The sequence below is a fragment of the Pezoporus flaviventris genome, unplaced genomic scaffold (genome assembly GCF_033815535.1).
Source record: "Pezoporus flaviventris isolate CSIRO_AGI_PZ_B2104156 unplaced genomic scaffold, CSIRO_AGI_Pfla_v1 ptg000129l, whole genome shotgun sequence".
In the NCBI taxonomy this organism is placed as follows: domain Eukaryota; kingdom Metazoa; phylum Chordata; class Aves; order Psittaciformes; family Psittacidae; genus Pezoporus; species Pezoporus flaviventris.
Genome location: NW_026892677.1, coordinates 3,640,151 through 3,663,145, shown reverse-complemented (window position 1 = coordinate 3,663,145; position 22,995 = coordinate 3,640,151). Strand labels below are relative to the sequence as shown.

Below are 22,995 nucleotides of genomic sequence, written 5' to 3'. Positions count from 1 at the left end.
AAGACTTAACTTATATTTTGGTGATTCCGTTCTGGATTATATAATGAAACTCTGTTATATTGGTTCTTTTGCCCATTACTGGCATATTTATTTTGACTAGCAAAACACATAGGACAGTTACAAAGCCTGTAGTAGTGCAGCTTTCTGATTTAAGTAATGACTTGCTCCTACATAATAACTCATTCTTTAGGACATCAGTTTTGTATAAATGAAAGAAGCGAGAGAGCTTGTTTTTACAGCAGCAATAGTCCTTCCTAGGATGGAGTAGGAAACAAGAACTGAGGACACACTTATAACACTTAAAATGAACTGTAAAAGATCAAGATCAATTGCAGTGTTTTGAGGTACTTGGATGGAAGCACATGTTTGCAAGGAGAACAAACAGCATGAAAAGGGAGTGGTTCCCTGTGTGAGCATCCCTTGATATTAAATGAGCTGTGGCACTACACTGATTACTAAATTATTAAACAAAGGATGAAGTTAGTCTATTAAACCAGGTAGTCTGCCAAGAGATAGAGCAAAACGCAATTGGTTCTTGGCTATCTGTAAGATACTGTAGAGATAATGAGGACTGATTGGCCAAAATTAAGGTGAGGTATAGTTTGCAAATGAAATGTCATTGGTTTGGTGCCCAAATGAGTGGCAGCTTCAGCTGGGAGGTTTAATTGGGGTTTAGAAACCTGAAATTTTTCTTTCTCACTGAATTTAGGAAGTAACTGTGATTTCTTGCTTGTTTTTTTTTTCTGTGAGATGCCCATTAAGGTGATTTCAATTTCGTTGACTTGAATGTTAAAAATGTGATAGAATCTGATTTATGAAAGAACAGAGAAATATTTGGTCCTCTAGAAACCATTTGATTCTATCTATCAGCTGCACATTTCCCTTTCCCCCACCCTGAAACAAACATTATGCGTAGTTCATTTTGGCATACTGATTCTGGTTAACTCAACTAACCTTCCTTGTCCCCACACCGCCGTCGATGACAAAGGTTACGTTTTTAATCCAAATCAGAGACTCTCCAAAGCTTGTGGTGAGCAGCACTTTCCTTCTGTACTTTTTGCAGGCTTTCTGCTTGTCTTGGTGTGGTTTGGGAATTAGGTCTTGTTTTATGGGGTATAGAGGAACTGGGATGAGTTCTCCAAGGTCAGGGTTTAAATTGGACTGTTCCTGCCTGATCATTTGGTGAGCTTTTTCTATTTCCTGTAATCAGGAGAAAGATTCAATTTTAGTTTCCTCGTGAGTATGAAAAACAAATCTCAGTATTTAATTTTAAAGCAACTCTTTTATTCTAAAATTAATTTTAACTATGTATCAAACTATAACATTTAAATCTTACCTGATTAATAATTAAAGGGAAAAAAGGAAGGGAAGAGAACTACGTATGAGAATTTACTGGCTGTATCCCCTAACCATAGACCAGGGAAAAGTTGAACTGTTTTATGAAATGTCTTTTTTCCTTCTGCAAGTTAAAACATAGTCTTCTCTAGCTTTAATCATATCCAAACCAACCTCCAGGTGAAGATAGATATGTTACAAACACAGTGCCAGAGTAGCAAGGCTGTGAAATGATGAAACAGGCACTAAACTTTACACCTATAGACATATAGGATGCATCCACATCAGTGATTTAGTGCCAAGGAGTTTGGTGCAAGTTTGTATGTGTGTAGGGCTGATCAATGCTGTAGCAGTTAGTCAGGTGCCACACTGGTGTGCCCAAAGTGATTTATCTTCTGTACCTAACCAAAGTTAGGAACATGGGGTGCCCTGAGTGGCAGCTCTCTATATGTGCATAGTGCACCCCAGCGAGGCAATGGGATTCATAGCAGCCTTCCAGTATCTGAAGGGGGCTATAGGGATGCTGGGGAGGGACTCTTCATTAGGGACTGTAGTGACAGGACAAGGGGTAACGGGTTAAAACTGAAACAGGGGAAGTTTAGATTGGATATAAGGAGGAAGTTCTTTACTGTGAGGGTGGTGAGGCACTGGAATGGGTTGCCCAGGAAAATTGTGAATGCTCCATCCCTGGTGGTGTTCAAGGCCAGGTTGGACAGAGCCTTGGGTGATATGGCTTAGTGTGAGGTGTCCCTGCCCATGGCAGGGGTTGGAACTGGATGATCTTAAGGTCCTTTCCGACCCTAACTATTCTATGATTCTATAATGGGTTGACTTGGTCTGCTGGTGAATGTGTGATGAGCATGGACACTCCTGGAATCAGAACAGGTCACAGCAAATCCCTGCTCCAACCCTCTCCAATCCCTTCTCTCCCCATCTCTGAAGGGCTGAAATGACAGAAACCTGAGTTTGGGTCACTTGGAAGCTACTATTATTTCCTTAGTCAAATTACAATACATAAAAAGATCAGACTATACAGAAGCATCCCTACTTTGCCTTAATTACTATATTTAAGAAGATATAAGTATTGTGAAGGTTACAATTTGGTTTGTGTTGGTTTCCCCTTTCACCCCCAATTATTAGTAATGTCCCTAATCTGTGATAATGGAACACCACCTTTAAAACAAAATTCACAGGTCAAATGTGAATGGTAGAAGGTTTTTGGTTTTTTTTTTGTCATTTTAGTATTTTTATATAAAATAATTTATGTGGTGAATGATTTAATTTTAATGCATACAGAAATCATTCATAGACTTGTGCAGTTTGAAAGGGATTTTTTTCTTCAAAAGCATTTTTATTAGCAGACATCTTTCAGAATTGAAAAACCAGATTGAGTTCCTGTTTGAGGGTGGGACTACATTTGTAGTAGATATATAGGTTGAAAGGATTCTATACAAATCTTTATAACAACAGTGGCATACAATAGCAAGGCTGGCACCAAGACAGTGCATAAATCTCCTGGGCTGCATCAAAAGGAGCGTGACCAGCAGGTCGAAGGAGGTGATCGTGCCCCTTTACTCTGCTCCTGTGAGACCTCACCTGGAGTATTGTGTGCAGTTCTGGTGTCCTCAACATAAAAAGGACATGGAACTGTTGGAACAAGTCCAGAGGAGGCCACAGGGATGATCAGGGGACTGGAGCACCTCCTGTATGAAGACAGGCTGAGGAAGTTGGGGCTGTTCAGCCTGGAGAAGAGAAGGCTGCGTGGAGACCTCAGAGCAGCTTCCAGTATCTGAAGGGGGCCTATAGGGATGCTGAGGAGGGACTCTTCATTAGGGACTGTAGTGATAGGACAAGGGGTAATGGGTTAAAACTGAAACAAGGGAAGTTTAGATTGGATCCAAGGAAGAAACTTTCCTGTGAGGGTGGTGAGGCACTGGAATGGGTTGCCCAGGGAGGTTGTGAATGCTCCATCCCTGGCAGTGTTCAAGCCCAACTTGGACAGAGCCTTGGGCGATATGGTTTAGTGTGAGGTGTCCCTGGCCATGGCAGGGGGGTTGGAACTTGATGATCTTAAGGTCCTTTCCAACCCTAACTATTCTATGATTCTATGTTCTTAGTTTATTCATATCTTTGTTCAGTTTAAAAGACAGCTGAGTGCTGGGGAACAGTGAGCCGTTAGCGGAATGAAACTTCAAATCACAGTTCAGCAGGAATGCACGGGATGTGAACTGTGTGGTAACAGTTCATAATGAGCGTTCTATTCTTTGTGAGAGAGAAAACTATGTAATCTCTTAACAAACAACAAGACAGGAATTATTATTTTAGTATTGTGGGGGATTTGCTCATCAGTTGAAGCAGAAATAAAACTTTCCTCCCAGTTCTTTGAAGTGGAAAGACTGTTTTCTCTCTAACATTACCCCTATTTTAAACAGGGGAACAGATACAGAAAATGTATTAGTTCATCAGCTGTAAAATTTGTGTCTATAAAGTTTACAATTGATTGTTAACACTATTACAAGTGCTACATACCCACCCCCCTCTTTGCAATGAAAAGCAATAGTATCTGGGTAGTTTATGGTAGTTTATCTTTGCTTGTGAAAAGTCATTATCTACTGGAGCTAAGGTGAATTTGTTGTTCTAAAGCAGGTTCAATAATACAAAGTGGAAGGCTGGAGATCACTATCAAGAGATAAATGATAATAGTGTTAAATTTATCATAATTTTAAGTCTTAAAATATATACTTGATGGGCAGATTGCTTTGACATCTATAAAGGACCTGATTGTGCAGTCCTGGCAGCAGTGAATTTAGAGTGTCAGTGCTGTCTTTAGGGGTTCAGGGATGCTCTTATTTAGAATAGTCAAGCCCATGCAGATTCCTGGATCATCTGCAGCACCTCCAAAGTGATATTTGCCTCCTGCTGTTGTGTACACAAATAGTTGGGAAGTTTGCAGCCATAAAGGAGAATACACACGGAAAATCCTTGTAGGCACGTGTAAGGTAAAACCATTCCTGAGCAGAAGGACATTTGTACAAACTGGACCCGTGTCCCTTCCTGCAGAACAGGGATAACATGAAGTGCCTTATGCCCAATGTCAGAATAGCTGCAATATATTAACTCCTGCATCTGTACCCGTGTCCCTGTATATTGACTTTGCTGCTTTTTTTATCACACAGGAGGTTGATGGTGTTTCCTTAAGGCTACAGAAAATCTGATAGCTCTTTGTATTAATGTATTCTGTACAGATAATACACTGGTATATATACCATAACTTCTTTGTAGGAAAAACCTGAAATGATAAAACCTGCTGGCAGTGTCTGGTGTCTTCCATACTGGTATCAAGATATTATAGATCCTATAAAAACACAGATGTAAATAATTTCCTGATTAAAATCGGACATATTGGAATTGGTTAATAACTTACTCGTTCACATGCCAGAAAGACGACAATGTCTCCCTTCTCTTTTGAGTGGTGTATCTCAAAGAGCAGTCTTAGTGCAGACAGAAAGGGGTCTTTCTGAATGCTGCAAGAGTAGACAACCTCTGCTTGGTGTTTGCTTTCCACTCTTATGAGGGGGATGCTGCCATAATATTGTTGCAGTTTGCTGGACATGTGAGGGGCAGTGAGTATTACCAGCCTTAGTTCTGGTCTTGATAGCAAGACATCTTTAAGGAGGGCAAGTAGAGCATCTGTTGCAACAGTTCTTTCATGCACATCATCCAGGATGATAACACCGTAATAGTTCAGAAGAGGCGTAGACATCATTTCCCTTTGTAGCATATCATCTGTACAGTATCTGTAACAAACAAACAGAAAACTCTGTGCAAACTTGCTTGGAATATCCGGATGTGGCTGTAAGAAATTAATTCAGGATCTTGGAGACAGTTTGGTCCTTTCTGTTCAACAAGAAAGATTTGCTAAGAACAGAGAGTCTATTCTGTAGATGTTATCACAGTCTCAACTACGTGTTTAAATGTGAGCTACCTGGTCTAATGGAAGATGTCCCAGCCACTGGCAAGGGGTTAGAACTAGGTAAGCTTTAAGGTCCCTTCCAACCCAAATAATTCTCACACTGTAAGGCTCTCCTCACTTTATCCTTTTTATTCCCACTGATACTGAAAATGTTTTAATTCTAATATTTTTTGCTCTTGCTCAGCAGGATTTTGGATTCTTGAACCGGGTTGCGATGCGTGAGAGGATAGGATTTGTTTCCCTTTCATATCAGGAGCAGCTGCAAGAAGATGTGCTGCACGATGAGGTTTACAGAGTGGTTCGTAAAGGACACACAAAAGGAAGAGCAGTCGAACCTGATCTTTCAGAAGTGGTGAGTGTCCTCTTCTCCACTGGTAATCAGTGGCTGGTTTAGGACCTAGATCTTAGAGTTTGTGCCTGACATATTAAGGAAGCAGGGAAAATGAATCTCCTAACTTTCAGAGAAGCTAAAAATCTGAATCCCTCTATTGCTGCTGTCACCTGCCTGTATTTAACATATGAAGTGCATTTCTTATCTCTTAAAAATCCTCCTAAATGATTTTTTTTTCCCCCTTGTTACTGAATATACCCTTCTCTAGCTGTGATTTTTGGTTACTTTTTAAATTCCAGCTTTACTTAGTGATAGATTATCCCATGTTCTCTTATGGCAATGAAGACTCCTGGAAAATAGAGAAAACACAAGTAGAATGATACGGGGGTTACTGAGGTGCTTAATGAAGATTTGCACAGATGATAACCTTGCCCACTTAAATCCCTACTACAATTTAGCACAGAATACCTCCTTCAAGCCGTTTACAGTTTATGATTCATCACTAGATCTTCGGTATCTGCACTTTACAATATTAGACACAACTTTACAAAGCAATGTTGGGGGGTTATTTTGTTTTCATACTGTATGCAAAGATCTTTGGCAGCTGCAGCAGTGTTCCCCCATGATTGTTAGGTTGTCTGTCCCGACCACGTTAGTAGAGCAGTGCAATGAAGGGCTGGAGTGCTGTCAGCTGCAAACAGCTCTAAGCTATGGGTTAGTTTGAATTAAAACCCAAGCACAAACCTCAGGATAGTTTCTGTTGTGCAGCAGCTTTCAAACGGGATGAAATACCCCACTTCATGGCCAACATTGACATCCATTTCATCAGCTACGCGCAGCGCCAGCCGCACCGCTGTCTGCTTGTGAACCTGGGTGCATACAACTACACCGTGTTGATAGCAGGCAGAGAGGCAGTACTCAGCACACCACTGAGGGATCTGGGAATGAATAAGAAAAGATATATCTGCTATTTGATGTGCTTAGCAGGGACTGTAATGCAAAAGAAGTAGACAGAACTAGAACAACCTGAGCTCCCATTGTGTGACTGCTGCACTTAACAGAAATGATCTGCCCTGATACATGTCAAGACCTAGACTTTCTTCCGTAGTCAAGTGTTGGAGTGACGCGGGCTAGGAGGTTCTCCTGGGAATTTCTTATTTCTCAGCTGGACTCAGATTAGTTTGAATATAGAGCAGAAGGGACAGAATTGGCCTCTGAGGAGCACGTAGCACTGGCAGTGTCATCCTTAAGCATCTGCTGATGGATCCAGCAATCTTAGTGCAGTTGTTATCGGGGGTTTCTCAGCTGGCTCAGCAGTAAATTTGCCTGTGCCATATCCTATTCAGGTGCTTGACATGAGAAACATGTCCTGGGAAGAAGAGGATTTCAAACTGACAAATGCCATAGGAAATATATGTAACTTCGGATTAATTACTCTCTAAGCAAAGACAGCTTAAACTGAGCTGCTCCAGAAATGCATAGAGTGGCTCTCTAACTTATATAGTTACAGTAGAAAATCCACACTAGAAAATACGAATGTGTCAAGAGAAAGTAAAATGACATTATAAATATTATTGTGGTGAAAGCATTAGGTTTCAAATCCTTGACTTAATCAACATACGTAACCTGAGTGCATGAGTCACATATCACTTATTTCTCTATAGCTACTTATGTTTCTAGAAATGTCTAAAACTTAGCCAGCAATGCGTTAAACTTGTTTAAGGATGATTTAAATGGCTGCCCTTTCTTAGCAAGGAGTTTAGTGTTACACAAAGTTTGTTTTGTATAAATTAAAGTCAATTACAAGGGGTGAAGACTTTGCACTCCAAAAAATATTCCCAGCATGAGATAGGTGTGTATCCATTTTATAGGAATGCAGAATTTCCAGTGAGATGGATGTCTCTGGTTCCATATGTAATCTCTAGCAGTGTCCAGCACAAAGTCTCTGGCAGATATGAGATGCCCTGCAGCAGTAGTTATCCTGCAGCTTTACCTGCAGGGAAGTTTTCTCCTGATCCCACTCATAAACAGTATTCCAACTTACAACGCTTGAGAATTCTCTGCTTACTATGGTAACAGACTTAGGTTGTTCTATATTATTACAGCAGAACTTGATAAGTCCTAGTGGCTGTTTGTGTGTTTAGGGTAAATTGAGATCTTGGCTTCAGTGATGTCTTTTAACCTGAGTTCTGTAAAGTGTGTATCCTCTGAAAAAGCATTTGCTCTTGGCTGTAGTGAGGGAAAGGCCATTACTTCTCCCTGCGAAGGAGCCGTACTGATTTCAGTCCTTCATTCCATGAGGACTTTTTTCACCTTCTCTTATGACCTGCCTGCAAATCCACTGTATTTCTTTCCTGATTTAGCATTAATCAGAACCCAAACACACTTTCTAATTAAGAATATGTATTGAATCCAAGACAGGCATTGCGGAGTTGATAATTTCCACTTGGGGTTCAGGGTGATGGTGGGCAAAAAAAGGATAAAATGGCAAGCTTACACTTAAGAAGTTTAGACATTAGGAAGAATCTCTTTCCTATGAGGGTGGAAGGTATCTCTGCTTGTGGAAGGGGGTTGAACTAGATGATGTTTGAAGTCCCTTCCAATCCGAATCATTTATGATTCTATGACTTGTCATTGTTAAGGAGAAGGCAAGGAAATTCTCCAAATGAGCAAAATAGTGCCCAGCCAAATGTAGAAGGAAAGATTTATTTCAGGTTGCATTAGTATTTTACCAGTGAGTCCTGAATATTTTACACTTAGCCTTGGCCTCTCTGAAGGAAACACAGCTGTAATTTCAGTCGGGAAGGATTTCAGCTGATACATTCTGTATTACACTTGAAAGCATGTGTTGGATAGGTTTTCAAGTTGAGATGTGATGTGGTACACCGAGCAAAAATGTACAGTGCACATACAAGTAGATGCAATAATGTTTTATACAGGATTTTTCTCAGGTTATGTGTGTATTTGGTTCTGAATTTTAAGCTATAGTAGTTAGTGCATTTGGTCTTTAGTGTTCAGAAGAGGGTCGAGATTTCTAAGTTTAGTATTTAGTAATAAAGAAGTTGTAGTTTGAGATTTTTGTTGGTGGCTTATGACACTGTTTCAGACAATTCGAGCCTGAGAAATGTCATTCTTCACTGCTCAGCTTGCCCTTAAGCTCAGAAGACATCATCAACCAAATAAAAATGGTTTGTAAGGGAAAAATGTAGTCAGTGTCAACTGTTGGTGAGAATTTGCAGGACGTTATTTAAATACATGCTCTTATATTTTAAATCTGGTTTTGTCCACATTAATCTTTGTTCACCTTCTGTAGTTCACGTTCCCTCTCTGGCCTTAATACCTCAGATTACAACAAATGGCTGCACATCTCTTTCTACACTGAGAACTCCTGGACTCAGTATGTACATACACTGTGGCTGAACTCTTAACTGGAGATTCTTGTAGGGCAATACCATACTGTACTCAGCATAGCAATAGCCCACTTCTAACAGAAAGCAGATACTAATAGAATATAAATCTAGATATTGATACAAGTAAAGGACAACAGCTGTGAATAGTGAATTCATGGCAAAAAGGTTTTGCTGTTTTCAAAATATGTAATGTCAGTGAAATAATAATAGTAAGCGTGCAACATTAAATGTTCTAGTAATAATTAAACGCACCCCCCCAGCCAAGTGTGTTGTACTGACCTGGGAGCTCTTGCCAGTCTTAGCATGTCCTGACACAATCACAATTTGATTATGAAGCAAACTTTCCAGAAAAGTCTGTTTCTCTTTCCATACTGGGAGTTCTTCTCTTTCTTTCAGGAGTTTATAATAACGGGAAGAGTAAGGCAAGCCATCAAAAGGATTAAGCTCAAAATCTTCTCCACATACTAGTATTTCCTCTTCATCACCATCGCTGCAGTCAAGCAATTCTGAGAAGCAGTGGATCTCTGGAGAAAGGCTTAAAACCTCCATTTTTCTTACATATATTATTCCCAGCAAAACCACATTAGTGATGGAAAGAGTCCTTTGTGCACTGATTGATCATTCAGCCCCCCTAAACCTGTGGAAATCCATTTCTGCTTGCTCTAGGATTAGTATTTCCCAGCTCTTCAGTTTTAAAGTTCAGTCCAGCTGCCTCCTTTGTGGTCTGTTTGTCACCCTTCAAGTGGTTCAATCACCAAAATGAGCCCCGAGGAAATAGATTTTAAACAATCATCCAAACTCTTAAAAATAGCAATGATTAAACTGAAAGATGTTAAAGAGAAGCTGAGCAGCTTTTGCACTCTAGCAGCACGTTCAAGCCAGCCCGTGAGCACTGGGCAGTGTGCTTGCTCTTGGCTGCTACTGCTCGGCCAGGCTGGAGAATAATTGGGAAAGAGCACGCTGAGCCTGACCTTTATCACTCCCGGCTGCTTGAATAGGAGGCTCTGGAGCAATTGTTGTGATTGCAGAGATGTTAACGTGGCCAGCTAATCCCAGCACAATGGCATTCACTCCTGGGTGCAGTGAAATCGGGAGGTGGCGGCTGCGTGAAAGCGTCCATCGGGAACAGCCGCTCTTTATCTGAAGTTCTTTGCTGTGCTTTAGAAAGACAGGGTGGTAAAGAGTCATTTTATATCCTCTATCAACTCTACTTGGAAATATTTTAACAGCTTCTGCTGCGATTAAAAACCTGAAATACACTTAATACATTCAAACATCGCAGAGCGATGCCAATTCGAACCCTTCAAGGGCACCAGAAGTGGCCTTGAAAGATGAGGGAAGAAAAAACTACTGACGTAAAGTAACTGCAACACTTAGGACTCAAAAGTAGCAAAATAGTTTCCTAGTCTTGACTGATCTGTGCTGTACCACAAGTATTGAATAACGTCGTTTATTTTAGTTCCAGAGGCAAATGTCCTCTTGAACAATGGCTCTGATCATGTCTTGATGAACAGACTGTGAGCACAATACTTGTGTGCTTTATCGAGCTTTTTCTGCACTAAGTAATATAATAAAAGTTATTGCCTCTTCTTACAGATTTTTCTTGTTTCGTAGCTTTGGACCATATTGGCTGCAGTGCTATTAATGAATTCTCTGATGACAGCAGCATAGAAAACCATCAAAAAGAAGTAGGAGAAACTCTTTTGTTCAACAGTCTGGATATCTAAATCCAAATGAGATAAGTCTAATTACATGGTGCTCACAAAACAGGCTGATTCTTGGCACTTAGAGTGGCTGGCAGCAAAGACTGACAGATTGACCAGTTTGAAGGCCAAAACCAAACGTGATCTTCTAGAGGAACATTTCTGAAAGGCAAAAGGACCACGGGACTTACTTGCGCATTATCTAGTCTTATGGTACTGCAAAATACACACTGGATTAACCACCAGTGGGGATGTACCTGATGGGTCTAGGGAAGGTGTCCCTGTCTCTGGCAGGGGACTGGAGCTTTAAGGTTCCTTCCAACCCAAACCATTCCAGGGTTCTATAATACCTGTGAAGATGACAGGAGTCTGGTTTCCATGCTCAGTAACACTGAATTAGGTCACATTTAGCTGAACTTGGAAAACACTCCTTCCAGTGACCTTGGTGGATCCCTTAATATGTAATGTTTTATCTGAGTCTGTGTTACATCCTTCTTGATTTATTGTTGTAAGTTAACTGCCATTGAGGTCTCTGCCTTTCTCAAATGTGGTTGAAATCCCTTAACAGGGCATAAATGTCAAGAGGGGACTGAAAGTGCAGTCCTACAGAGGATGTCTTCTGTGAAATTCTTCTCAAAATGACATGACACAAACAGGTGAATTGCTATTATCCTGTGTTCTACTTGGTTTTCCCGTGTTTAGTAGCAGTACGTGCTCTCTGCTTTCCTCAGTTGAAGTATAGGCTTGTCTTCAGAACATTAAGACTTGGACAGCAGTATTTTCTGGTTCATTAAACAAATATGAATGGTCATAACACAGCAATTCTTTTGTTTTTCCTTTTGGTACCTGTGATGGAAGAGAGCCAGTTTAAATGTTACCAATCCAAGAAGGATGCTTGCTATTTGGCACCTAAATATTATGAAACTGAAATTCCTTCCGTGTTAATGAATGTTTTAACAGGACAGGCTGTTAAGTGATTTACATTATTTATCTTTGCTAAAAAGGGCTGTGTTCAAGCTTTATCCTGATCTTCAGCCAGGTATGTGATTGAGTACTTTGAGCCTCTTCCTAGGGCATCAGCCCAACAGCTCTCTGCAGGCATCTTCTCTGGCAATCGAGGGGTCTAATGAGCTAAGCCAAGCACTGGGTTAGGAGCATGATTGAGCATTGCCTTTGTAAATGAAGACATTAAAGCTGTAGCCCTGTGCTACTCAATACGCCTCATTGCTTTACCTCTGCCATTTTCTTCCAGACTACTAGTTTCTAGTCTTGCCTCCTTAGTCATTGATTTTGACCTCATGATCTCTGTCGATCCTGGTCCTTCCGCCTGCCTTTGAATGTCACCTGTAGTGCCCGTGCAGTTGTTCTTGGCTTTGGCTTTGCTATTGAGCAAGATCTCTTCTTCCCTTTGGAGTGTTGCACCTTTTTGTGACAAGGCTTCTCGATCATCTCTTCATTGCTGTCATTATAGCAGGCCCCTCGGGATTTACAAGCTATACATTTTAACATAATACAGAAGGATTTAATTAATTCCAACAAATAACAGAAACACTCACTGCAAATGAGTGCTTTTAGTAAATTAGGGTATAAGCTGCTTTCAAAGATATCAATGAGAACTTTGCTATTGATTTAAATTATATGTTGTTGTGCAAGTGCTTATGAGAATGTGCTGTAGGAAAGCAGTAAATACTACATAACATGTTCTGTGTCTTTAATACAGCCCTGTTAATATATAGGTACTCTATGCAGCTTGGCTATTAAATCTTTCAGAGGAGGAGGATTTTCTATGGGTAATTTATACAGAATTTGGATTTGTAATATCAGTGGTATTGCAGAGTTCTTTCTTCTCTGTTCCATTTTTCTTCCCACATTTTGGCAGCAATAGGAGTGGGAATTCAAGGGTATCACTTCCTTTTTTCCCCAAGAACGTTGTTTAAATAGAGGGTGTCAGATTAAATTTGCTTCATAATGAAGCAAATGAAGCCTATGAAATATGAACGTGAAATATATGACATTTGGAAAAGCAAAATTATAGTTTATTCTTGGTAGATGAGAACCAGCAGATGCTGTCAAGAACAGTTCCTCTTTCTACCCTATTTTCCAGCACCAAATCTTTTGATACCAAATCCTTCCAGCACTCGTGTATGTCCACTGGGACATGGAACTGCATCTTTGCAGCTGAAAGTAGATGGGCTGTTCCTAACCTTGAGTTCCATTTGTCCTGGAGGTTTGCTAATTCTCCCTTTTAGCATAAAGAAAGATGTATGCTGGTAAAACACCCAATTATTCCTCTCCCCTACCCTTTAGACCAGGGGCTCTGAGGGTGCTTCACTGTGAGGAGCTTCCCTGTGAGGGTGCTGAGGCACTGGCACAGGGTGCCCAGAGAAGCTGTGGCTGCCCCATCCCTGGCAGTGTTGAAGGCCAGGTTGGACACAGGGGCTTGGAGCAAGCTGCTCCAGTGGAAGGTGTCCCTGCCTGTGGCAGGGGCTGGAGCTGGGTGAGCTTTAAGGTCCCTTCCAACAGAAACCATTCCGGGATTCTATGATCTGTTTGAACTGTTTTTCTCAATGAGACCAAACGAGGGTTATATGGAGCCGATGCAGTTCAGAAGACAGACAGCCTCCAAAAGCAGACATCTTTCTCTTTTACCCGTGCAGATACCTTAGTTGATTCCCTAGGACTGCATTATCTTTCTGAGCCACCTCTGGGTTCCCATGGCCTGAGGCTGGTGGCCTCAGCTGTGGGATTCCAGTGTCACAAACATATCTGGGACAGGAGGAAACCCAGGCTGCCCCTGGACCATCCTCAATACTGTGGTGCTGCACCAAGGGCAGCCCGCATGGCAGGGCAGGTGTTGGAGGAAAGACAACTGGGCAATACCTAGATTTTGACCCAAGTTAAATCCTCTTTGAAGACCTGAGTAGGGCAGGGGATGGAGACAGAAGTGTCCTTGTCTGTAATAAACATTGAAACATAACCTGTATGCATCAACCCGCTGCAGCAGATTGCAGGGGGAGGCAGTGCCAAGCACTAGTAGAATCTGGAGGTGAGAACATCACCATGATTTATAGAGTCCTATTACTAAAAATGACACTTTAATAGTCTCGGCAGGATTTTTTTCTTTTCTGGTTGCTTTTTATACTGCTATGAATATGAAATCTTGCTGCCTGGCCAACAGGCAGCAAACGTGGGAAATAAAAGGCCCTCTCATTTGAAGACAGCTTCTCTGTTAGCCTACTGACAGCAACATTTAACCTTGGTTATACTGTAACTATATTACTGTTTATTGAGCAAACTGCAAAGCTAAAATAGAGAATTTCCATCATAGAAAGACTGTAGCAGCACGGAGGAGTCACGCTCCTATTGTGTTTTAATTTCCACTTAGGGTTTTGTTGGCTGGTAAAATACTATTAGTTTTGCATTACTGCTGTTAAAATTCCTGACAGTCAGTGATAGATTGGTGTAGAACAAAGGCTTTCAAGTCCCCAAATAAAAACAGAAATAATCAAGCTTTAACTCACCGGTTGCCCAGGATTAAATGAAAGCGTTGTGGGTTTTGAGCTGAAACTGTGCGTGTGTAAGCAAAATATTTAGTTGTTTTGATATTCGTTATTTTCACATCTATGTGAGTGGGAAGGAAACTTATGTAAGGCTCTTGTTTTTTCTTGTTTGTTAATTGTGGATTGAAATGTTAATTGTGGATTTAGCCTGGAGAAGAGAAGGCTGCGTGGAGACCTCAGAGCAGCTTCCAGTATCTGAAGGGGGCCTATAGGGATGCTGGGGAGGGACTCTTCATTAGGGACTGTAGTGATAGGACAAGGGGCAACAGGTTAAAACTTAAACAGGGGAAGTTTAGGTTGGATATAAGGAGGAAATTCTTTCCTGTGAGGGTGGTGAGGCACTGGAATGGGTTGCCCAGGGAGGTTGTGAATGCTCCATCCCTGGCAGTGTTCAAGACCAGGTTGGACAGAGCCTTGGGTGCCATGGTTTAGTGTGAGGTGTCCCTGCCCATGGCAGGAGGGTTGGAACTGGATGATCTTAAGGTCCTTTCCAACCCTAACTATTCTATGATTCTATGAAATTGAAATTTATTTAAAATCACAATGTAATTGTTTTACATTTACATAGTTAAATAATATTGAATATAATAAGAAAATTAAAATATTTTACAATTCCATTCAGATTTATTAAGACAAGGAAATGTGGGCTAATGACATGATAGGATGGTTTCAGATTAGCATAAACCTACAGGTTTCAAACCAAGAAAATACTCACTTTTCACGTGGAGTCTTTAATGGTCAGAAGCTGTTTTACCATTCCAGCAAGTTCTCAGTATAATCACAGAATCCCAGCCTGGTTTGTGTTGGAAGGGACCGTAAGGCTCCTCCAGTTCCAACCCCCTGCCACGGGCAGGGACACCTTCCACTAGAGCAGCTTGCTCCAAGCCCCTGTGTCCAACCTGGCCTTGAACACTGCCAGGGATGGGGCAGCCACAGCTTCTCTGGGCACCCTGCGCCAGCGCCTCAGCACCCTCACAGGGAAGAGCTTCTGCCTAAGAGCTCATCTCAGTCTCCCCTCGGGCAGGTTAAAGCCATTCCCCTTGGCCTGTCCCTGCAGGCCCTTGTCCAAAGCCCCTCTCCAGGTTTCTTGTCAGTCCCTTTAGGGGATGGGGTGGTGAAGGAAGAGGTTGGAAGGTTACTGTACAACCCTGTGTCCCCAGGTCATCTCCAGCAAAGGCCTTGCTTGGTAAGAGGCACAGGCTGAATGTCCTTAACTTTTATTATTAAAAAGAAAAGACAGCCCAAACCAAGTTTTACTTGTATATTACCGTATTTATCATCCCCATTTGCTTACTAGCACCATTGCCTATCTCATCTGTACTATAGCTATGTTAGGGCATCTTCCACAAAACTGTCAGCCAGGCATCAGATCTGTTTGTTTACTCTTCATTTGAATGGTGATATGGAAAGCAAAGTAGTAGCCATATGTATCTTTTGCAAGTACTTTTTCTCCTGAGCTGTTTCAAAGAATGGCTTTAAGTGTTATTTAAATGCCCATACATCTTAAGAAGATAGATGATGGGAGGCCTAAGTGGATTTTTATTCTAATTTATTAGTGTTTTTTGATGCAATGGGATATCTTCATCTGTTTTCTATTCACTTGATGATGTTTAGAAAAGCAAGACCAGCATTCTTTTTTCAATTCATTAGTGTAATATTCATGAATACTGTATACCTAACACTTTCCAGAGCTGGAACAGCAGGAGCAAGAAAAAATAGAGATAATTCTCATGGAAGAGAATAAAGGATATTTAGAACTTGGATTTGAAATGAGATGAAGAGTCAGCTAGACAGTATTAGTACAGTTTGTTCCAGATGAAAGGAGCTACAGACAAGAAGATTGGGCAGAGGCCAGAATGTCTGATGGGGCGGCAACAAAAACTAGTGCTGTAGCAGTGCAGGGAATAGACGAACATCAGGCTGTTTGTCACAGAGTGCTTTTGCTTTATAAGCTGATGAAAATACTCTCTGGAAAGTCTCTTGGAACAAGCTGGGAACTGTGTGTGTGAAAATACTGGTGATGTGGTTATATTTCCATTGTATGAGACGGCTGAAATATTTTTATGGCTTGGAATATGAATTCTGGATTTTGGGGAGGTCAAATGGAGCATATGGAAGGGATGTTGAGCAATGAAAGAGGAAGGTGTGTGATATAATGGAAGATGAACAAGGTGAAGCATTTAGAGATAGTGGTAAACAGTGGTAGTGATAGATTTATGGGCACCTGACAGGGGATCAAGTGGAAGGCAAACCTGTAGTCACCCAGCAGTCAGCAGGCTTCTGCAGGTGTTGAAAAGGAGCCATGATTTAACCCAAAGAGGCTGAGAAGGAGCTATATGGGTTATTCAAATGACCTGCCTCAAACTCAGGAGATGTTTGTGACTGAGGAGAGGTTACTGCAGAGACGAGCAGAGCTGCTGGGTCAGCAGAGTGTGCCTGAGCTGCTGCTGTGTGAATTCATGGCTTACAGCATTTGGCAGCCGGCGCGAAACAGAGTGGTCATTGCTGCTCTGATGGATGAGAGAATGAGAAGTCTCTTCATAGAATTAATCTTCTGTATTCTAAGGTATTCCGAGCACCTCTTTAGGGTTTGATTGATGTGGCTGGGTTTTATATTTGCCCCATAAAATATATTACACACACACCCCCCAAGTGTTTTTATGTCACAGGTGTCTGCCTTTCTCTACATTGAGGTTTATTCCTTTCTCTGTGGGTACGGATTTCGATAGCTTTAGAGCCTGCAGAATGGAAAAGGCATGCATAAATTCATCTGGTTTATTTCTTACTATAAAAGGAAATATATTTTTGTGGCTACTTTTTAAGACGACTTTTATGGATTTGTTTCATATTCCAGAATTTTCCATTTATTAATCACAGAACACCACGTTGGAAGGTATCTCAAGGATCATGTGGTCCAACCTTTTAAGGCAAAGCATGATCTAGACTAGATGTCCCAGCAGCCTTTGTTATGTTTGTTAGGTGAGGTTTGTCCAGTCAAATCTTAAGAGTCCAACACTGGGGAGGCCACCACTTCCCTGGGAAAACCATTCCAGTGGCTGATTGTTCTCATTGTGAAAAGTTATCTTCTAATGATGTCCAACCAGAATCTTCGCAGAAGTAACTTGTACCTATTCCTTGTTTATCCTGACTAACATTTAAGGAACTTGTAACTTAATAACTTACTTAATGAAGCATGAGATGTGAAAGTGTTGCGCATTACGAATGTCTTCCGAGAAATGAATGCTGTGCTCCTGCAAAACACAATGCTGCAGTACTGCAAATAAAACCTGAGGCAACGGGATGAGAACTTTGCCTTTGTGAAGGGCTGACTTTGCTCACTGAGGCTGAATGTTTTTCTTCAAGTACTGTTTGAGCTGCAGTTGACAGGGCTGTTTTCCTCTCGTCACACAGTTACTGTCACTGGGAACTGGCAAGGATCAATGTGCTCCCAAATAAAACTTGGTTTTGTTTTGACATCAGGAGATTGTTTTCATGTGACACTGCCCTGGCTCGGTGCCTCTCAGCTGCATTTGGTCATTGCCGCTGTTGGGTTTCATTACAGAGCTGTTGTAATGCTGTAACTGTTGACCTGAGACCCAGAACATCCAATGTCATTGCTTTGGCCACCATTTTGCATTGATTTTGCCTGAGGTGTTACAGTTTTCCAGCCCAAATCAGGTCAATAGGAGCTTTGTTGCAGACATAAATGTAGTCAGTCTTCATTCTTTGGCTTTTACCCTACAGTCATTATTCTAGCCAAAATATTAGGGAAGTCAACACGAATTGGCACGGCTATACCCTGCCAAATCAAGTCTTTCTTGTTGTATAAGAAGATAATATTTAATATGAATGTCTGCTTCTTTGCAAATGCAGAACTAAACGTTTGGCCTTTGAATTTAATGGGATTTTTGCCATTGATATAAATCAAGCCAAATTTTCTTCCAGAAAATGTTGTTAATACCTCTGTAAGTTAAAAGAATTATGTGTGGTTAAAAGAATTGTGGAAATGTAGCTTATTTTCTCAAGGTAGAATAATCCTTTATGAGGGGTTATAGCTTTCAGATGCAAGAAAAACAAGTAAGCATTAGATAATGAGTGATCTCTTGATCTTGAATTTCCTTTTACCTCTGTAGAAGAAAACAAATACAATTTCACATGTATCTGCTTTATTATTTTTCTTCATTCTCAATAACTATGTTGCTTCTTCTGAGAAAATGTTACCTTTTATGTCACCTTAACTTTGGAAGTTTCCAGGAAGACAACTTTGACTTTTCCCTTTTATAGCGCTTAAAGCAAGCTGCAGCACTAGAACCTTTTTGCAGTATGTTAGGAAGGGCTACATGGTCATGGTAATGAAGCCTGGTAGCTCTTATAACAATATATACTTCAATAAAAATAAATTAGAGCCTCTAAAATGGGAGGCAAATACAGTGTCCTTTGTAAAGGTGGCATTTTCTTTTGCACATCAGAATATAATTGGATGAATTAAATAGTCTTGTTTATTTTTAGGAACTACACGTTTCCATAAGCTTTGAGTGAACTGTTGAATATTCAAATTCACCTACTCGCTCTTTCTACGCTCGTCAGTTACTTTCACTCATTGCCTTTTATTGAGTAAATCATTAAGTACAATCTTATTCAAGTGGGGCAATATAACACAGTCTTGGCTCTAGCAACATATAAAGGAGGAGGGTTTTGTTTCCTTCTTTCTTTGGTAGGTAAAATATCTCTAATACTAAGCACTGTGTTGTGTGTGCATTCCTGCTTAATGGAGAGCCATGCGTGTTTGATGAAATAGGATGGGGCTTGGAGCAACCAAGTCTAGTGGAAGGTGTCCCAGTCCGTGGCAGGGCGTTGGAGCTGGATGAGCTTTAAGGCTTTTCCAACCCAAACCATTCTGTGATTCTATAATTCTATGAAATGACAGTGAATTGAATCAAACGTGGTTCAAGTTAAGTGGTGGTGGGTGAAAGCTTTTCAGAAGTAATAGCTAAAGCACTAAAATCATGCCCTTTGAAATCTGCGTGCAAATAACAGTTGGTTTCTTAGGTGGGGAGCCCAATGACCAACTGATGTAGAAATCCGAGGTTGAAAACCCTCAAACCACACACTCCCCCTTCAATCCCTCTCCCCTTAAACCCTCACAGCTTAACGTGTGATTTCTGATCCCAGAGCAGGAGCAGAAGCATTGCATCCTGCTTGCTTTGCTCTGTGCCTAGAGCCAAAATCCAGATTATGCTTGTAGAAGCCAGTGAAGAGAGAGTGCCCAAAATGGACTGAAATTGCCTTATTTCTCCTGCTGTTGTTATTATTCAGTGGGTTTAAAGTAGAGCAAATTCTGAGACATCCATTGTCTGTTGAAAATGTGATTTCCTCGATAAAAATGGAAAGATTTTTTCTAATTCTTTACAGATAAAATATTTTTAACAACATTCAAATTCTTGATCAGTGATTAAAATTGCCTTGTACATAGCAATAAATACAGGACAGTATTTGCTATTGCTCAAATGTAACCAGCGAGCAGAGATTTAACTAATTCAGCTGTTAACTATTGCCAACGAAGACAGTCATTTCATTTAGAGAAAATGAGATTTAAGTATTTAAATGAGGGCAACTCATGAGGTGGAAATGGTAGTAGTATGCATATGGTAATAGAAATGTATGTGTGTGTATAATAGGTTCCTTATACACAAACAGCTGTAAACATTTTAGGTTAACTTTTTTACTACAACAGTGAGACTATTTTTTCCTTCAAACTTTGCTATTCCAGACTGTAGGAAACCCATAGTTGGGAGGGAGGGAGGGATATAGGCTTCTGACAAATCTTTTGTTCATACTGTTTCTCTGTGCTCCAAAAATCAACAGAGGTAAGATGGGATTTGAAAATCATTCAGGAAATGTTTGAGTTTTTAAGTTCCTTTGAGTAGGATCTAGTCACCTAGGCAGGTTGACAGCAGTAATGTAGCCATAAAACAGGGGTTATGTGATCCCGGCTCTTTCTGAAGGCTTCTTTGGCCAGAAAAACATAGCTGGATGAAGAGCTCAGTTCCTCTAGTACAACATTGCTCCTTTTCTGGTTTTTAGCGTTTATGAAGGTGGCGGTAAGTCTTGAAGGCTTGTGTTTGCTGATACACCATTCTCCATTGTGTGCTTCTGGAAACTGTGCAAATTGTAGTTGACAGGGTGTAGAAGTGTAATGAAAGAGGACGCTTACAGGACTATCCTTCAAATTAGGTGATGCTTCCCGATTTTGCAATGAGCCACAACTTCTCTTCAGGGCAGTGAAACCATTTCATTAAAGAGCAGGCACCAAACTCAGGTCCTTCTAACAAGAGCAAATTTAGACACTGTAATAATTCAGATTCTATGTTGAAAGGGAATGTGCCCTGAGAAAGGGATGTCTTACACAAAGAAGATGTAAAAACTTGCTCGAAGCATTGATCCCGCCTGGATGGAGAACATAAAATCAGTTAGTTATGTTCTATGGATGGTGCTGAACCTAGTTACTTACTAAGCCCACCAGTTTTGGTGGTTACCGTGTGCTACAGAAGTGATGAGTTTTACATCCGAGAGGTATAATTGACTAATAACATGCTCAGAATATATTTGTAAGGTATTTTTGTCATACACCAACATTGAGCTAACATAGGCTTAAGCAGAATGCAGAATAGTGTGAATCAGAGGGAGAATAAATAATGAGTGCTTTCTGTTAAATGCAGCAGGACTTACTGTTACTCTTTGCCTTAACAAAACACAGTACTCATACTGGTTTAGTACAGTGTAGTATGGAAACACTACTGGCTGTTTTCACACAGAAAACACTACTGGCTTTCTCATAGTAGTTTCAAACCAGTAGGTATATCTTGTAATTTAAAGCATAACTGAAGAGCAATCTGAATTGTCCTTAAGATTGTTACATTCACACCCCGTGTAAATGGAAACTTCTTAAGGAATCCTAGCAATATTTTTCTGGATTTCAGGTGATATTTATGATCCCGACACCTCAGAGTTTGGTTTTTGTCCTTTATGAAAGGAAATTTATGTAAAAATAGCATTTTTAAGAGTAAACTGCATGTGTTGGTATTGGGCATCGCAGATCCTCAGGGGTGCTGAGGTGGTTTCAGAGTTTAACTCTTTCACTCATTGACTTTTTGAGAAATACTTTCTTGCCAGCCTGACTGTCAGACACCCTAATAATTTACAAAATTGAAAGTTTTCCTCATTTTCGCATTGGAAACGCATCTTCCACTGTTCTGCCCTTTTAATGGGATTTTATTTTCCTTGAAGATCCATAACACCAAAGTTTCTTGTCTCTTTTCATCCTTTACACAGATTTTTTTTCTCATGTATGTATTTTTCTCACTATACTAATGCCTTATCCAGAGTCACATTTTGTTTTCAAAATTATCTTGGAATCCCAGCCTGGTTTGTGTCAAAAGGGACCTTAAAGCTCCTCCAGCTCCAACCCCTGCCACGGGCAGGGACACCTTCCACTAGAGCAGCTTGCTCCAAGCCCCTGTGTCCAACCTGGCCTTGAACACTGCCAGGGATGGGGCAGCCACAGCTTCTCTGGGCACCCTGTGCCAGCGCCTCAGCACCCTCACAGGGAAGAGCTTCTGCCTAAGAGCTCATCTCAGTCTCCCCTCGGGCAGGTTAAAGCCATTCCCCTTGGCCTGTCCCTACAGGCCTTTTGAACATCCAGATTGTTACTGGAAGTAGTTTAACCAGAAACAAAAGCACAAGTTGGGTTTTAAAGTCACTTGCTTTAACCGAGCATCTCTTGCCTGATTTGAATTTCCTGCATATAGATTGTTCTTCTCCTCACTTTTTGTGTGTGTGTGTGTAAAGCAGTGCTGTCTGGGTTGGGGCACCATGTGTTTTCTCATCTAGGCTATAACAGCAGGGCAGCCATCTCTGCTTATTGCTGTCAGCTCAAAGAGATTTTCCTTTTATAGAGTCAGGAAACTCAGTATTTGAGGTTGAATAGTTGTTGGTTAATTAAGCAGCTCTTTGCATGCTGATTTACATTGATTTTAACATTATATATTATAATACCAATATGTTTTGTTTGTCTAAAGTTTTTTATATATATATATATAAAGAAAATATATATGAAAACAGCAGGGAACTTCTGAATTGTTATTCCGAATTTTTGGTCTTTTTTTCTGTTTTGTTTTTTTTTTCTTATTTCCTAGAATTATTTGCTTTGTGACATGAGCTGCATGTTTTTATACAGCAGCCCAAAGCCTTCCTGCAATCATGTGCTATATCAGATGTGTTGGAAAGGAACTTGGTAAGAGGAGCTCTGTGTTTATGGCAAGACTTATAGTGAGAAGTAGAGACTGTATTGAAACTGAATGCATAGGCTCAGTGTGCTAGCATGGCAACTATGCCACAGTTCTAAAGCAATCTATCTAATTCAATACGTTAGATGTTGGTTTCTCACCAAGTAGTGAATTTAACAGTTGATTTTGTTACTTAGATGCAAAATACGTGCATAGTTTTTGTGTTCTCTACCTTATTACTTGTGGTTCGTCCACCTATTACAGGTACAAGTGCTAAAAGAAACGATAATTCATTACTGAAAGTCCGAAATCTATTTTCTCAGATGTGAAAATATTTATACAAACTATATTATGAAAGTAATGTTTTGAACTATTTATTCATTTTTAGGAAAAAGAAA

General features: G+C 40.6%; 1 protein-coding gene and 1 long non-coding RNA gene across 4 annotated transcripts in view; one reads left to right on the top strand and one right to left on the bottom strand.

The window, feature by feature from the left end:
- The window catches only part of DHX32 (DEAH-box helicase 32 (putative)), a 28,851-nt gene extending 18,503 nt beyond the window's left edge, over positions 1 to 10,348 (bottom strand). The window contains exons 1-4 of one of the 3 annotated variants that reach the window (XM_061478576.1): positions 9,329 to 10,348; positions 6,384 to 6,577; positions 4,760 to 5,132; positions 955 to 1,200 (exon numbers count right to left, since the gene is read on the bottom strand). In XM_061478576.1, coding sequence (XP_061334560.1) covers positions 955 to 1,200; positions 4,760 to 5,132; positions 6,384 to 6,577; positions 9,329 to 9,598 — 1,083 coding nt within the window. In that variant the 5' untranslated portion in view covers positions 9,599 to 10,348. The remainder of the gene's footprint in view (positions 1 to 954; positions 1,201 to 4,759; positions 5,133 to 6,383; positions 6,578 to 9,328) is intronic. The other 2 variants (XM_061478575.1, XM_061478577.1) reach the window with 2 other exon arrangements.
- The window catches only part of LOC133282577 (uncharacterized), a 380,577-nt gene that overhangs the window by 149,343 nt on the left and 208,239 nt on the right, over positions 1 to 22,995 (top strand). The window lies entirely within an intron of this gene.